Source organism: Pelodiscus sinensis, chromosome 3 (genome assembly GCF_049634645.1).
Source record: "Pelodiscus sinensis isolate JC-2024 chromosome 3, ASM4963464v1, whole genome shotgun sequence".
Taxonomy (NCBI): Eukaryota; Metazoa; Chordata; order Testudines; family Trionychidae; genus Pelodiscus; species Pelodiscus sinensis.
Window position 1 is genome coordinate 79,191,403 of NC_134713.1, and position 17,708 is coordinate 79,209,110.

At 43.8% G+C, this 17,708-nt stretch overlaps 1 protein-coding gene across 1 annotated transcript in view; it reads left to right on the plus strand.

Annotated features, from left to right (window-relative positions):
- The window catches only part of RPF2 (ribosome production factor 2 homolog), a 32,334-nt gene that overhangs the window by 4,328 nt on the left and 10,298 nt on the right, over positions 1 to 17,708 (plus strand). Inside the window, exons 3-7 of the mRNA XM_006123209.4 lie at positions 2,479 to 2,516; positions 4,224 to 4,263; positions 10,292 to 10,373; positions 10,457 to 10,533; positions 12,466 to 12,565. Coding sequence (XP_006123271.2) covers positions 2,479 to 2,516; positions 4,224 to 4,263; positions 10,292 to 10,373; positions 10,457 to 10,533; positions 12,466 to 12,565 — 337 coding nt within the window. The remainder of the gene's footprint in view (positions 1 to 2,478; positions 2,517 to 4,223; positions 4,264 to 10,291; positions 10,374 to 10,456; positions 10,534 to 12,465; positions 12,566 to 17,708) is intronic.

A 17,708-nucleotide genomic window follows, 5' to 3' on the forward strand; every position in this document is an offset into this window, starting at 1 on the left:
AGAGGTGTTATGCTTTGTCCGCTGTTGTGTAGGTACAATTTGTAACTGCAGTAATACCTAGGAATCCCTATGTGTTCATTGCAATGTGTGTACAGGCTCAGCAGAACTTGAGTTAACAAATGCAGGAACTACTAACCCAAGATTTGAGCATCCACACTCATTTGTAACCACAGGTCAGGAATTGTAGAACTATTGGCTCCCAGCTGTGGCTCTGCCATCTACCATGTGTTATGTGGGTCTAAGTCTAACACCCAATATCGTGGATTTAACACCTTCCCATAATCTGGCTGCTCTAACCCTTTTTTTTTTTTTTTTTGTGGTGCAGTGTGGGAAAACTTGACTGTTCAGAGGTGTAGGATAAATACAAAATTAAAGAATTAAAGTTAGCTTAAATTTGGTTAAGGAAATGTGTTGTAAAGAAAGGCCTTGACTAACAAGTAAAAGGAAGGTCTCAAAAATAAGTGGATTAGTGATGTTAACTAGGGTATTTGTGTAAATATGTAACCACTGGAAATTTTAGAAGTTACACATTTACATGTGGTGGGGGGCAGGCAGGAGCTCAGGCTTATTGGTTAACTAGCCAATTAGCCTGTCATAAGACAGGATTTTAAGGTCTCTCCTCCACGTCGATCTTCTCTCCTGAGCCTCTGGTCTCTCGCTCTGTCTCTCTCTTCCTCCTATTGCCTCCCCCCCTCTGTCTCTCAGCTCTCCTCCCACTCCTGCCGCTCACTCGGGGGACCGCGGAGCCCAAATGGCCGTTTGGGTGCTGCACTCCCCGTGCTGCATGGGGAGCGCGGAGCCCAAACGGTCGCTTGCGCCACTTGCTCCCACACGGCGGCCTGGCTGAGCAGTGCAGAAGTCAGCCGAGTGCCACGGCGGAAGGAGAAGGGGGACGGGGCAGTGACGTTCACGGCCAGGGGCGGGCCCTGGAGCCGCTGTCACGCCGCACGTCACCACCCCGCCCCCCCTTTGCCTCCTGCCGTGGCGCTCGGCTGACTTCTGCGCTGCTCAGCTGGGCCACTGCAGGGAAGCAAGCGTCTGTTTGGGCTCCCCCGTGGCAGCCCGGCTGAGCGGCACAAGAGTCAGCCAAGTGCCATGGCGGGAGGCGAAGGGGGGTGGGGCGGTGACGTACACAGCCAGGCCCCGCCCCCGGCCAAGTACGTCACCACTCCATTCCTCTTCCCCTCCCACCGTGGTGCTCGGCTGACTTCTGCACCGCTCAGCCGGGCTGCTGTGGGGGAGCAAGCAGCACAAGCGGCCGTTTGGGCCCCGCACTCCCCATGCAGCATGGGCCACCCAGAGGGAACAGCCCGCATTTCAGGCAACAGTGCCCCCTTCTCCTCCCTCCCCCAGAGGGAACAGCCAGCATTTCAATGTTACAGACACTGGGCTACTATATATATGATTGTGTGATTGACTACACATTGATATCCCTAATCTGGATTAAGACAGGAAATACAAATAAACTGTCTCCAGTTGGTTTTTAGCTGAAGTCAGTAATTTTCAATGACATCACTTGTTCATTAAAGGTATAAAAAATAAACTCATTGCTAATACCTGCCTGATCACATTGGAGCTGAGCAGTATTTTGTTACTGAATTGGGTGTAGTGATAGCTTATTTTCAGGCATGCTTAGAGCAGTTGCATAAAGTTCCATTTGTCCCATGGCGTTCATAAAGAAATCTACGGTTAAATTGGTGTCTGGGGATTTTCCATATTAATAATTTCAGCAAGAAGATGAAGACTCAGTCTGTGGCTTGTGGAATACTGTTGGTGGACTCCCAGACCATGAGTGCAGCGGGGCTGGGTTTTCACTACAAATTAGTAGGACTTAAACCCTGTATCCCGGCATGACTCAGTCTTGGATCCTTCCACCCCCATGATTTCTGTGACCCTATGTCAGGATTAAGTTTGATTCTGAGTACAAACCCTGGGCTCACATTGTAGTGAAGATGTACCCTCAGTCATGAACAATGGCTCCATTGTACTAGTGACTGTTCAATTGGTATGTCAGGGCCATAATTAGGAATATAACCTAGAACGCCTCTTCCAGTGTTTTAACTTAAGGCAACTTTTCCCCTCAAATTTTATAAACCTTTTAATAAAATAAAAAATGGTGTCACTTGCTTGGAAACTTAATATCTTGAGTATAAACATTGAAATAATTGTGAATGGAAGCTGGAGGTGTTCTGTTGTCCTGTATTGGTGTTTCAAGGTGGTGTTTTTGTTTGTTTTTTGTTTCTGTAGACCTCTTTAAAATTAGTAATCCAAGCTTGAATCTCCATTTTCTTGCTCCTTTTGTGATTATGTCTACTGAGCTACAGGGTTAGATTGCACCTGATGGCCACTCTGTTTAAATGTCAAGTAATTCATATACTCTTTTGATGCTGATTTCATGTAGACTGTTAAAAAGAACAACGCTTAGTATTTCACTGTGTTAAAAGAACTTTCCTTAACTTCAAATTCTTTGTTTTGCAGTATGCTCTGAAAAAGCCCTTTGCTGTCCTGTACAAAAAGTAAGTTACATTTTGCAATTTTAGCATTGTTTGATAAAGATGGGCTTAATATTTTCAGAGAGAAAGTAGAAAGGTGCCATGCCGGCTAATAAAATGTATTTAAAAAAAATCTGGCTGCAAAATGTGGTGATTTTAAATTATTTTGACAGTCTAGAAAAAGTCTGAGTCCAATCATATTTATCAAAATACATGAAATAAGTTTGCAGAGGGGCAAGATATTGATTAACTTCAATGATGATGATCCAAATCTGTGTGAATAGCTGATGAGATATGGCAGCAGTTAAGCTTGGCAAAGATTGAGTTGAAAGAGTAACATTACATCTGTAAAAGGTAAATTTGCAAGTAGTCTCAGTAGGAAATATGCGTATACAAAATAGGGAGCCATTGGGTGGAAAGTTATAATCCATATACTTGGATGTACTACTTCATGAAAATCTAGGAATATTAAATGTGACGTAGATGAAAAGGCAAAAACAACTGTAAGTTATATTATGATGCCTGGAAGGCAAACCTTCATGTTGTGGATGCCAGTTTATTGCCTTTCTTGGAATACAGGCAGTCCCCGACTTACGCAGATCCGACTTACGTCGGATCCGCACTTACGAACGGGGCTTTCTCGCCCCGGAGGTCGAGGTGGCGGATTGCTACCTGCGAGCTCCGGGGCGAGAGAGCCCCGTTCGTAAGCTGCTCCGGTGCCCCTGGTCTGCTGGAGACGGTCCCCAGCAGACCACAGGCACCGGGACTGAAGCGGCAGCAGCGGCGGGTTCCCATGCCTCTGAGGCTTTGCCAGAGCAAAGCCTCAGAGGCGCGGCACCCCGCTGCCGCTGCAGCTCTGCTCCCCGTGTCCCTGGTCTGCTGGGGGGGGCGGGGCGCAGCTAGTGTGCCCCCCCCAGCAGACCAGGCTTTTGTTTTGGACCCTGGGGCAGAGCAGCTGGGGCACTGCCGATTGGTCCTGCAGTGCCGCTCTGGGCACTACTGGACCAACCCGGCAGCACCCCAGCTGCTCTTCCCCAGGTCCTGATTCAGCCGCTGCTGGTCAGTTTCAGCAGCGGCTGAATCAGGACGCCTGGGGCAGAGCAGATGGGGTGCTGCTGGGTTGGTCCAGTAGCACCGAGGAGCGGCGCTACTGGAGCAACCCAGCAGCACCCCAGCTGCTCTGCCCCAGGTGTCCCCAAGTCAGCTTCTGCTGAAACTGACCAGCGCTGACTACAGGAAGCCCGAGGCAGAGTTGCTCTGCCCTGGGCTTCCTGGAATCAGCTGCTGATCAGTTTCAGCAGCAGCTGACTTGGGGACGCCTGGGGTTCTTAAGTTGATTCTATATGTAAGTCAGAACTGGCGGTCAGTTTCAGCAGCGGCTGAATCTGGACGCCAGTTCCGACTTACATACAGATTCAACTTAAGAACAAACCTACAGTGCCTATCTTGTACGTAACCCGGGGACTGCCTGTACTGCCTCTATGGTTGTTTGGAATTCATGCATCGTAATAAAGAGGAAATGTGAAGATGAGTGCATGTAATGACAGAAGTATTTGGACATAGGAAATGCTAAGGAAAGACTAATAGAATTAATATTGCTATGGCTCTGAGATGGAACACAGCTTCTCAAGCTGAAGTAATTTTTTCAAAAGAGCACAATAACCTTAGTGTCATCCTGACAACAACATCCTCCCTCCCCAAGTTCTTGTGTTTTTTTTTTCTTTTCTTCAGAAAAAATATTACCAGACCTTTTGAGGATCAAACATCATTGGTAAGTATAGACCTCATTTTATTTAGCTTGCTATGGAACACAAGAGACTATGTAGATACCATCAGTTGTGCAGGGATGCCATAAAAATCATTCTCCAAGGTTCAGTAGAGCTACACCCCAAAAGCTAAGTTACAGGGAATTATTATGCAATTTGGAATAAGTTGAATATCTGTATAATACTAGATCCTGATAGATACTGCTATTGTTTTTATGTTGCCAGGTTTTTTTCCAGTAACACCGATTTATCCGAAAACAGAATCTTCATGATACTATTGTGGAAATAAAAATGTTGAGGTGCTCGAATAGGGATGTAAAATCGTGTTTAATCAGTAAACTGGTTAAACTTAAAATTTAACTAAACGGGGCAGATGGGGAGAGCTGTTCTAGCCTGTAGGGCTGGAGTAGCCTCCCTCCCCTCCATGGCCAGGCTGGAGCATCCCACTGTGACGTAGTGGGGGTACCTGGCTGGTTCTCTGGGGCACAGACGACCTGTTCCTTGGTCTAGCCCCGTAGTTGACTCCCTCCGTCGCTCAGCCGAGATCTGGTCTCTGCGCGGTTCCCTTTCTCTCCAGGACTCCCGTTCACACCCGGACCGGCTCTCTGTGAACTCATCCGCCAGCCTCCCGGCCTCCTGGGGGTTCTCTGGTCTCCGGTCCTTGAGCCAAAGCCTCAGTTTGGGTGGGCATGCTTCATAGAACTGCTCCATCAGGACCAGCTTGAGCAGCTCCTCTGTGGTCTGGGCTCCGACTCCAGACACCCACTTGCGGCCGTATTGCGACAGGCAGGAGGCCAGATCCACATAGGTCTCCTGTGGCCCTTTCTGTACCCCCCGGAACTTCTTCCTGTACATCTCGGGGGTCAGCCCGAACTTGTGCAGCAGTGCCTCCTTGACTCGGTTGTAATCCCCTGGCTGTAGGTCCTCCAGCTGACTGAGCACTCCGGCCGCCTCCTGGTTCAGTGCGGGGATGAGCTCCTGCAGCCAGTCAGCTGAGGGGACCCGTTGCAGTCCACAGGCCCTCTCAAAGGAGCTGAGGAACCCGTCTATGTCGCCCATGTCCTTCAATTAGGCCACCATGAGCCTCTCCAAGTGTCTGGCAGTCCCGGGACCCTGGGGCCCATCGGCACTTGGCGCAGCCGGTGCCCCGCCGGTTCTCCGCTCTGCCATGGCCAACTCATGCTGTCGTTGCCTCTCTCGGTCCTGGCGGTCCCTTTCTCGATCTTGGCGCTCCTTCTCTCGGTCCTGGCGGTCCCTCTCTTGGTCCTCTGCTTCCAATTCCTTGATCCGCAGCTGGATCTCCAGCCGCCGCAGCCCCGCTGGGCTGGCCCCTGCCCTAGATGGGCTACGGCTTGCAAGCCTCCTTGGAGACGCTGTCTCATCTCTCCGGTGGGTTCCAGCGCTCCTCCCCCTCTCTGAGCCTGACACACTCTTAGGGGGGGTCTGGCTGCTTCTCCTGGGGACAAGATCCTGGCCCTGTGGCTGGTCATTCTCTTCCAGCTGGGCAATCAGCTGGGCCTTGGTTGCTTTCCGCACAGGCAAGACCCTCTCTCTGCACAGCCCCACCAGCTCTGCCTTCAAGAGTCGGGCGTAGGCCATCTGCCCGCTGGTCCCCTCGGTGCAGACTCACCAGTCTAGTGCTGCAGCGCCCCACGATTCCCAGGAACTGCTTCGCTCTGTCTCCAGCACGCCTGGCTCCAGGGCTCTTGCTTCTACTGCGCCTTGTCGCTCGCCGCTGGAAGCTCCATCCACGGGGTGCAGTGCATCCCACTTCTGACACCAGTGTGACGGCGCGTTGGGGGTTCCCCATCTCCTGCCCCCCGAAATGGCACAAACAGACTGCACCAGCCGGTGGAATAGAGGAAGTTTATTGCCTCTCCAGGATACAGCACAGCACAGATGTAATCTGGTCACAGAGCTGGGCTAGGATGCCTCAGGCCCCCTTGAGATGGGGGGAGACTCGGCCCCTAAACTCCAGCCCCTTTCCCTAGGCTGTCTCCTCCATGCTCCCAGCCAGCCAGCCACTAACTCTCTTCCAGCCCTGCCCCCCAGCCAGGGCAGCATTCCACCTTCCTTTGTTCCTCTCCATGGGGGGTGTCTGGCCATACTGGTTTGCACAGTGACTCATCCTGTTTTGCTGGGTCGTGGTACCCACGGCAGCCAGTGGGGGTTACCCCAGAGCCAGCAGCATAGAAACCAGCCAGGTACCCCCACTACGTCACACCCACACAGGCTGAGAGTTGGCAGCAGCACGGGCAAAGGGGAGGGCTACTGGCTCCCAACCCATGAGCCTGTGCAGCAGCCCTCCCCCCACTCACCTGCTGCTGCTTCCGTTGCCCCAGATCCCCTCCAAGGCTGCTCTCTCCTAATATACGAGCCCATTAAGGGGGGTGCTCACTCGGTAACCAGTTACCCGTTCATATCCCTACTCTGGAAAGTGCATGCATTTTACTGTGAAATTATGGCAAGACACAGGATTGTAGAACACTGTTATAATTAAAGGAGTAGGTTATGAAGGGAAGGATAATTTTACACAGCTCTTCTATAAATTCACATCAGGTGATTAAAATTTTAATTATGTAAAATATTCATCTTGGTTTTTTCACAAATAAAAAATCAACAGGAGGAAAAAAGACTGAAAAGAAAAATTAGGGTGGCTTGTAAAAATTGCTTTTCTTAATTACATTTGAGGAGAGAAAAAAAGCATGCATTAAGATGAGGTGCTCTGTGTGGTTTGAGCAGTGTAAACCAGAGATTGTGAATCACAAGTTTTATTCCAAAGTTCACAGATAAGAAATTTCCATTTAAAAAGAGTATTTAAAAATACTTTTTCAGAGTGTGATGGTTCTTGTATACTTCTGACTAAATGTGATTTCAGTTCAGTGCTTTAAAGTCAAATTGTTTTATGCACAGGAAGACAAATATAGGCTAATCTCTGGATTACATCTCACATGTTAACAGTTTAATCAAAATATTAGTTTAAGTACGTGGGCATGTCTGTTTTAGAGTGTCATGGAACAACTTATTTGTTTAGAGCAAAGAAAGCTGGTCATAGGTGGTTGATTATTCATAAGTAAAGCTGCAGTTGAGTCATGGGTATCTTTATTAAGTCATGGATATATCATGAGCAATAAACAAAAAGTCACGATCCATGATCTGTCCATGATTATTTTAATAAAAATACCTCTAATTAAATCTTAGGTGCTGGGGGTGCACCAAGGCAGCCTGGGGCTACCTGAGCAGCAGCTAGTGAGACTAGCCTCAGGGCCACCCAGGCAGTGGCCAGTGTCCAGCTGTACTGGCTGCTGAAGAAGTCATAGAGGTCCCTTCTGTGACGTGCATGAAAGATGTGCAGCCCTATTCATAAGAGATGGGAATTGATAATATATAATCGTGGTTTAAGAACAGGCTTCACTTGAAATGGATTCTTCGAGAAATTGACTCAGATTTCATCAAACCTTTGCTGCCTCAGGTACAAATCAAATATTGGGGCCATTCATTTTTTAAACATTTTAAAGTTTGTGGAGAATGTACTTTTTTCCCCCTATTTTTTGCTGAATGCGTTCTAAGACAATAGAAACTTTTGGATAAACAATTCATTAATTTTACTTCTAGTCCTCTTTGCATTGGTATTACACTGCCATTCCGTGTACTAAAACAGTTTGTTGTGGTAATTGTAAGAAAATGGAGAACACTTTCATCCTTTAAATTACGATCAGTTCTGAGTTCATAGAATGCTCACATTGTAGTAAAAGAGTATTGTATTGAAATGATTGCACTCCACAAATGTTCTAGAGCATGGGATAGATGCCTTTCATAAATCCAAATTTTCTTCTGGAAAAAGAGAGTTCAGAGTAAAATTTTGTTGTTAAACAGTATCACCAGTTGTTGAAAAGGAATTCGGTGAGATGAAGCACCAAAACTTAAACCTATAACACGACCAGTGGCAAGTATGCTCATAAGGCACCCTTTGAAATCACAAGGCAAATGAAGGATGTATGTCGATAGCAGGAATGTCTGGTGACCAGCTGGCTTAGTGGTCAACTTGTGGCCTTACAATTCCTGCTGGTTTAGTCATCCCATAGGGAGCATTGGTTATGACAGCTCTCGATTGACCTGGGGGAAGGAGAGTGGAAGGGTGGGCTGCCGGCTGGATCAAATGGCTTGGCAGGCTGGATCCGGCCCCCACCGGTTATTGTTCATCCCTGAGTTAACCACAACAAACATAACTGACTCAGTTCTCATGGGGAAACATATGCTGATATTTCAATATTACGGTCCACTGCCTTGTATAAGGCAACAATTAGGGATTGGATCAACAAAGTGTGTAAGCTTCATGGAACGTCTAAAGTGTTTTGAAGATTAAAATATCTGTATTACTATGAAGTGGTGTTTTGCATCATTCTCACTAAGGCTTAATCTGTTTTATGTTGTTTTTGTCATTTTTTTCTGTTAATGGAGAGCTGTGTATCCATATCTCCTAACACTGGAGGATATTCCTTAATGTCCATCTCCAAGTGAAATGTTCACTTCATCCATATATCAAATGAATGTTCTGTTGGCAGCGATTTAGTATCTGCACATATATAGTGTGTCATGTCATATATCTTCCCTCTGCCAAATAGCCAGCAAGTCAGCTGGGCTTACTTTGGAATGTGTCCTTTAGAGCAGGGATTCACAAACGGGTATGTGCATACTGGGGTATGTGGGAGCAATTGTGTAATGGTGGATTTTATTTATTGCATTTTCATTATAGGATACTTTGGTGAAACTTTCAAACGCTTGGAATTTCTTATATAAAATATGGTAGTTAATTTACTTACAAATGAACACAGATATGTCACACTACAACTGTATCTGTACTTCCATATGAAATAGACAGATGGCTAAAAACATGTAGTGTTAAGAACACACATGATATCTGTTAATGAGAAGAGTAGAGGTAGATTTGGAAGGGATTCTGCAATAAGAAAAGTTTGGGAACCTCCGCATTATAGGATTTCCCTTTGGCCTTTAAATTTCTATTTCATTGATTTTCCTCTCTTCTTGGTTTTGAGCAAGACTGTGTGTTTTGGTGAATATCCTACTTTTCAGTTAATAGCAACTTTTGGGGGGGGGGAGGGAAGAGAGGAAAACTGGTGGTGGCAACTAGTCTCCAAAATGATGGAATTTCAAATATACGTATCCATACTAGTTTTACCCACACTAGTGTAGCTAAAAATAGCAGTGTAATTTCAGTGTCATCGAGTACACAAGCATTCTGGTATGCTCTTCCATTGCTAGCCTGTCTATGCTTCTATTTTTATCTGTATGAGTGCAGATACATCTTTGTGTGGTGCAGTCACACTTCGGATTTCAGTGTAGACATATACTAAATGAGGAAATATAAATGTTTAAAAGTATGTATCAGGATGTTGCTTCAAAGAGGGCAGAAAAGAAGTTTAGAATGACTGCAAAAATGTAAAGAACAAGTATTAATGTGACAAAATTAGGAAATGGAATATTTAGGTCAATGATATTCAGATTGTGACTTGCAAGCCTTAAGTGGCTCATTAATGGGATTTCCGACAGCTCTTTGCAGCTCTTTAACTCTTTTTAATCATAAAGAGTATGATTTAATTATTATCCAGTCTATTATTAACCAGACAGGGTGCTTTTATTATGTTATTAACCAATCAAGTTATCAGCTTGCTCCAAGTTATTAACTTACTTGCTGTTAGAATAATATAGAATAGTATTTCCTCTGTTTAAATATGAATAGTGATATAGTAAAATGAAACAATGAACTCAAGCTACTGTGGCTTTTTTTGGGTAATGTTAGTTGGTAATTTGGTTCCTGAGCCACTGAGGTGTGAGCTTTTTTCCTGGCATTTGACCTAAACTCGCAATATTATCTGGCACAAAATAATGAATTAACCTTCCAAGGGGCAGTGGGTTTCAACTTGAAACGTCATAGCTGTTCAACTGATGTATTAATGATCATCAAATATTTACTGTGTTTTCAAACTGAAGTTATCTTTTTTCCTCTTATAGGAGTTCTTTTCCAAGAAGTCGGATTGTTCTTTGTTTCTGTTCGGTTCACATAATAAAAAGCGGCCTAACAATCTAATAATAGGTAAAATGTTTTTTTTTAAATAGAATGGAAGAAATGGTTCTTGAGAATAAATGTCTAAACCAAAATTGTGTTTTCTTTCATAGGTCGTATGTTTGATTATCATGTCTTGGATATGATTGAGCTAGGCATTGAGAGATTTGTGTCACTAAAAGATATTAAGGTAAGATATTCTTAAACAATGTGGGGACTCTAGTGACATTCATTGCTGAGTTCTTGTAATGAATCTTTACGCAAAGAGAACAAAATCATTTTACATTATTGCCTATCTTAGACTTCTAGGATTAACACATATATTCACATTAGAATCTTATTTTTGTGCTTTGTAAAAATGTTATTAAAATTTGCTGTATGTTTGCCAGAGTGTTTCTTTGCAAATTTTTTTGGGGGAGCAAACCAAGTCTATAATTTATTATTTTTTTTTAAAGCAGCAAACAAAAAATTAGGTCAGTTTACAAAACTACTAGGTTGGATTCTACCCATACAAGGTCTTCTAGGTTATTGGGTGTCAAGTATCAGAGGGATAGCCGTGTTAGTCTGGATCTGCAAAAGCGACAAGGAGTCTTGTGGCACCTTATAGACTAACAGTATTGGAGCATAAGCTTTCGTGGGCAAAGACCCACTTCGTCAGATGCATGTCATCTGACGAAGTGGGTCTTTGCCCACGAAAGCTTATGCTCCAATACATCTGCTAGTCTATAAGGTGCCACAGGACTCCTTGTCGCTTTAGGCTATTGGGAGAAACCATGTATGGATTTCCAAGGGCAGAGTTCATCTCGTTATAGCTAAGGATATGTTTGCTATCAGTGTGAAATACTTCTGAAACTTTCTCATGGCATCAGTTATACACATGCAAACAGTGATTTTCAGAAACTGTCTCTGGGTCAGTCTGGGGGCCAACATTTTGACTTCTAGACTTAAAAAAAAATCTAAATCTAACATGTTCGCTTTGTTGTGACCATAATAAATTTTGGTTGGCCAAAAAAAATTAGTTATTTTATATGGCTGCATAAGGCTATATCCAAATGCAGTAAATGATCTAATAAGTCTTTTCCATCTTCTTCCCAATGCAAGAAATATAGTGTGATTGCTTGTGTTTCATGTAGTCTAGTTCTAAATAGTTACAAACAAATGAACTTCCAATGTAGGTAGGAATATAAGCAACTAGTCAACTATCCAATAAGCATATGCTTATCGGATACTCGACTAGTTGCTTCCTCTCCACCCCCCTTTCTACCTCTATCAGAGAGAGATAGCAAGTGGGGGGAACAGGAGCCGGTGCTGGGGGGAGCTGGCTTAAAAGCCAGTTCCCACCCCACACCATCTCCAAGGGAGACAGAGGAGGCAGAGGCGTAGCAAAGGACTGGGCGCAAGCCAGGAATCAGCTGTCCCAGCTGGCGCCCTGGTCCCTACCCCCCTGCCCTGCCTGGTCTTTGCCCTCCTCCCCTGCTGTGCTTTAGCCTTTTAAATATGTTAGGAGCCTAGTGGCTCGTAATACATTTAAAAGGAAGAGCCACAGCAGGATTAGCTTCTGGGGCTGGAAGCTAGCCCCACTGCTGCTCTGCAATTTGCCTCCCCTTATCAACTAATTGACTATTCGATGGAAATTCCATTGAGTGGCTTATTAAACGTAATTTAACATCCCTTTTGTGTAGGGTCTTTTCCAGAATCTTAATACGTTTTACTGTAAGGAATCTTTTTTTCCATAATCAACCTAAATGAGACCAACACTCACTGTTTAAAAACACTGAAAACCTAAACGCATACTTATTTGTGCTTATCGATGTCCAGAAGAGCTTAGAATGGAATGTGCCTGGATCACTTGCATAAATAATATGCCTGTGCAGGGGTGGGGAATCTTTTTTTGTGCTGGGGACCATTGACCCACAGAAAAATCAGTTGAGGGCCACACACAAATGAGAAGCCACAAAAACCAAAATAAAAACCCCTCTTTAGCCTGGCCTGTGAGGCTGGAAATCTCCCCCCCCCCCCCCCCTTGTGGCTGAAATGCCAGTGCCAACTTGTGCCCCTGCTGGGTAGGCTGAGCCTCGCAGTCCTAATCCCCACTTTGTTGCTTTGTTTGATTGTCCACTAGAACAGCAAGTGTCCTGAAGGAACAAAGCCCATGTTGATATTTGCTGGTGACACATTTGATTTAAATGAAGAATATAGAAGATTGAAAAGTCTTCTCATTGGTAAGTAATTTGAATAAGACTCTATGAGCAGTGGGACTTCATAAACTGTGGCACTGTTGAATGTTGAGAAATGTTGGTTTGCCAGTTGATGATTGACCATGTTCAAGAATGCAAGTTAACATTAAAAAATTGGCGTTAGGATTTACTATATACTATAAAACTGAAGTTAAATTTATAATTTAAAAAAGCAATGAAAATCAGAGCTGGTTGAAGTGGGGAAATTGACATTTCCAAAGCTAATTTAATCTCAACAAAAAGTCAGTTTCCCATGATATGAAAATTCCTTGCAAATGCTTTTTGGAAATAATAAAAAAAATCTTGTCAAAATGCTTCATTTTCAAATGGTAAACAATTCCATCAGACAACTTTCAACCAGTTATAATCAGGACCTCATTATGTTGAATTTGAGGGCTCGATATCTGCAGTGAAAATTAGAAGTGGTTACTAAGGCAGAAATATATACAATGTGTGTGTATTTAAACTGGGCACAGATTTGCATTAAACAAGTATATAAACTTTTTTGTGCATCAAGGTTGGGAGGCATTGGAAAAGGCAGAGAATATGCAGATAAGTCAGATGTTATGGATTTTAATTGGGAGGGCTGAGAGCAACTACAAAAATTGATGTGCTTTCTACACCAATTTTTTCTAAGCTAGTTTAATTTATTCTATTGGAAGCTTAAAAGTAAAATGGTATCATGGCATTAGTCACAAACTAAGTACTTGTGGGAGGTAAGCTTTAGGAGTGAAACTAGGAGGCAGAGTGACTGGCAAATAGGGATGTAAAAAGTCGGTTAAAAAGGTAATTGTGTATTCACTGAAAATCTTAGAGCTTACATGGTTACACGTATTGTTGTTAAATAAGCTTTATACTGAGGAACCTGCAACGAAGCCTCCCTGCCGGCAGGGGCTGCCAGCTCCACTCCAGGAGAGGAGGCTTCTCTGCTGCAGCAAAGCTGCCTTCCCAGGAGTGGGGCTTGCAGAGATTACAGGGGAGCCAAAATGTAACCTGCACCCGATGGAGCTGGGACTGTCATGGGTAGGATTACTCCAGCCTACCAACCTTGCCTGGGGCAGGTGGGGAGCTGCTCCAGCCCCTGTTGTTAACCAGAACTGATAAGCATTACCCATTTAGGGGGTGATGCTTACCACTTAGCCAATTAACCTTTCATAGCCCCACTGGCAATCCTGCCCCACTTCTGTCCCTGCACCAAGATCTCATTAAAAAAACTGCCACTGCCTTTGGTTTCATAGTTACCTGGTCTTTCTAAATTATTGGAGGTGCTAAAAAAGACTTTGTTGCGTTAATAAATTAATCACTGCTATTCGTAAGAGCTTGTCTGTGTATTTTTCAGAGGCATAGCACCAAAGAGGTTGAATTTTATGGCAAAGCTATTTTTCAGTCAGTTCTAAGAGCTGGAGGGCTTGTGAATGATTAAATGATTCCATCACTTTTCAAATTATATAGAATGCACACCATAAAAGATCAGGTTTGTGCCACTTTGCTCACATTTCTGGTAGAGAATCATTACATACAAGTAAGCTGCACATTCTTGTTCTAATGTGCATCTCCTTAAGCATATTTGCATTGTTGCTAGGATAGATCAAAATGCGTACACACAATTGAGATTTGTATGAAACGCAAGTTTACTGAGGTGTGGCCAATCATTGACCAATATTTTCTAGATTGGGGCTACTCAACATGTAGCCCGCGGGCCGAATGTGGCCCACGGCCCATTTGTTTGTGGACCGCAGTGCAGTTTGGATTTACGCAGGGCTCAACACGTGGCCCGCGAGAGAGAGCCAAAACCAAAGTAGTAGTCAATATAATGGTCTTCTGTTGATATACGGTTTAGTAGTTAATTTCCTGAATTGTCATTGATCATTAAAAGTTCTGTCATGGGTGAAAATTGGATAAATATTGCATTTTATAAATATCACAGAACTGCCTTAAATGGGGTCTGTGTTGTGTAGTCTTGCCTTAATCTTTGTATTCATTTGCATCAGAGTGAAAGAAGCTATTTGCATATATATACACATACACATGTATATACGACCACACTTAAATTGCGGCCCTCAGCATGTGCTGTGAGTTTCATTGTGGCCCCCCGAGCTTCCAAAGTTGAGTAGCCCTGTGCCGGATGATCAAAGTCTAGCCCTTTTTATTTTATTTTGTTGTCCATCTGAGTAACATTTCCCTATCCCATTTGTTTGCTTTAAGCTTTTGTTTATGCCCAAACATACCTCAGTCAAATACGCATCCATTTTTTGCTGTAGAACATATGCCAAACACCCACCAAATACTTTGATATTCTGTTGACTTGGGTGAAATGTCTAAAGACAAAACAGTAGGTGGAAGACTGGAGTTTCTTAGGTTAAAGATTTAATGAGCTGTTGCTGTAATAAGGTAGCTCAGGCTTACAATTTGACCTATCATGAAATAGCTGTTCCATGATAGTGAATAACTCTTTCTGGTCCTGAGGGAGATAGTGTATTTAATTTATCATTTTGTTGGCAAGAAACTTAGGAAACTGTCCCTGCTGTTGTAAAGACCTTATTATTGTACTGTTATTACCCAATGCTAGAGGCTCAGTTATCTAGTATCCCCTTGTTACTAGAGCTGTGTGACATTATTGATGTTAGTGGTAAACAACCAAGTTTTCATAGATGTGGTCTATAAGAACATTTTGTACATTTTTGGGAACTCATGACAGTAGTCATGCATTTTAAAAGTAATTGGGTATAGAGCATGAACTTGCATGTTTTTTTAGTAACCAAATTAAACCTTCAAATCCATTTTTTAAACAGTTTAGGGCATCTCATAATGGTTTGGTTATGTAAATGGTAGCTTCCCTTTACCCCTGCACATAGACCAACCAAAGATTTATAATTTTCTTTCCGGTCCCACTTCCATACACACACATTGTCTTAAAATTGTAGTAGTGGTTTTACTAATACTGGTTTCTGCTGGTGGTGCTAAGAGTCCATGTATATTCTGTGCTCAGAGAGATGTAGTTGCTGCACCCCGTTTCGAATAGCCTCCTATACACATATTTGTAACATATCTTCACCACTTATTCTTTTAATGGACCCACTTCTCTATTAAAAATTGCCTGATGTTGGTTCGTTCTTAAAATGCAGGATTGGACTAGGGATACAAGCGACTAGTCGACAATCCAATGAGCATAAGCTTATTGGATAGTCGAGTGGTGATTCAACTAGTCGTTCCCCCACCCCTTCGCAAGGAGCTGGTGCTGGGAAAGCTGACTTAAAAGCCGGTTTCGCCCCAGCAATGGCTCTACGAGTGGCAGGAGAGGTAGAGGCATAGTGGGGGACTAGGTGGGCTGAAAATCAGCTGGTTCCTGGTTCATGTCCAGTCCTAGCCATCGTGCCTCTGTTTTTTAAATGTATTAAGAGCCAGCCAGCTCTTTGCATTGACTAATCAATTAGTTGATTAAAAGCGAATTAACATCCCTTGTTGGACTGGATAGAAGGAGACCAGTTTGTTTTGAGAGAGCACTTTCTCCTTCCTCCTATCACCATGTTTGTACAAATTATTTAGAGTCATTGCGTAGCTATGAAGGGGTCATTAAGCTTTTCCTGCAAGACAGATGGTAGAGGTCATACAAGGGGGACAAAGAGCAGATTAAAACAACTGTTCCAATTCTTGGGCTACCCAAACACAAAGTCAGGCAGTGTTTGTACTGTTCAGTCAACTTATCTTGTTACTAAGTGGCCAAATTATAAATTACTTTGGAACACACATTTCAAGTCCTTCAAAACAAAATGGAAGTCTTGAAACATTCTTTGCTATGGTTTCTAAATCAGACATCTTTGAAACACATTTAACAAGTGGAGGGAATAACAAGGGGTAAACTGGTTGCAGGAATTAATAAGGTAAGGAAAACAAGGTCTCTGGTTGGACTAGAGTGGACTATCTCAAAATACGAATTGTCCATAATTTTCAAATCCTAAAAGTTGCAAGGAGGGGTCTATAGCTGGTGGATATCATAGAAACTTAAATTGCTGACTCCCTGTATTTAGAAATAAAGATCATCTTGTGACTGGAAAGCTATACCACAAGAGCATAATAAAGGATAATCTACCAATGCAGATACAAAACAATGTAGATGCAATTTTACATGCTGAGACACAGTGACTTAGCTACAGCTTGTGAAAAATCTATTTCTTTAGATAGGAATCCAGTAACCCAACAAAAGAGGAAGGGAAAATAAAGTATTTTTTTGGCTAGACTCCAGGCAGTCTCTCCCTCCTGTAAGACTTTATTTTCAGCATAGCTTCAGAATTGATGCTGCTGGAAAAAGGTCACCGAGGAAAAAGCTGGCTTAGAATCTAAAATGAAACTTAAAAGGGAAATGAGGCCTCTCCTCTCCCTCCACCAAATCAGCAGTTTTTGATTCTGGGTATTGATCTTTTGTTTTTTATTAACATATCCTGTTCCCTAGGACAAGGTCACATTCTTCCTCCACCCTCTTCAAATGGTTGACAGGTTTGCATGTTTGTGTTCTTTTTGCTCACATTCTGTTTTCATGACCCTGATATGAGAATTGTGTTGACAACTAATGGATAGCTAACTGGAATCTCAATTTGTTCCCTGTAAAACTGTAAGCACAAACTGTAAGCTTGTTTTCATATCTAATTGATCACACTGGGTTTGTCTGCTGAATATGTATATATACAATAGCAAAAATACTAATTGCAGCACAGTACCAAGTACAGGTTGAACCTCTTTAGCCTGGCACCCTTGAGACCTGACTGGTGCCGAACCAGAGAATTTGCCAAACCATGGGAAGTCAATATTGTCTAGCACAGCGGTTCTCAACCGCTGGTCCGCGACCTGCTGGCTGCCGGGCTATGGCGGCTACTGGAGCTCAAGCCAGCTATTCGTGACTGCTCAGCTCCAGCAGCCGTGGTGGCTGAGGTGTGGCAGGAGGATGCAGAGCAGGAGGCACGAAGGAGGAGGGAACACGCATGCCGCCAATAGCCGCTTTCCCTGCCTGCACAGCTACTTTTGCCAGCGGCAGCGCTGGGGCTGAAGCATCAGCAGGGGAAGGTGGAGCAGGAGGTGCTTCCCTCCCTGCTCACTCCTGGGTAATGGCGGCTTGGATGGGGCTCCACATTCC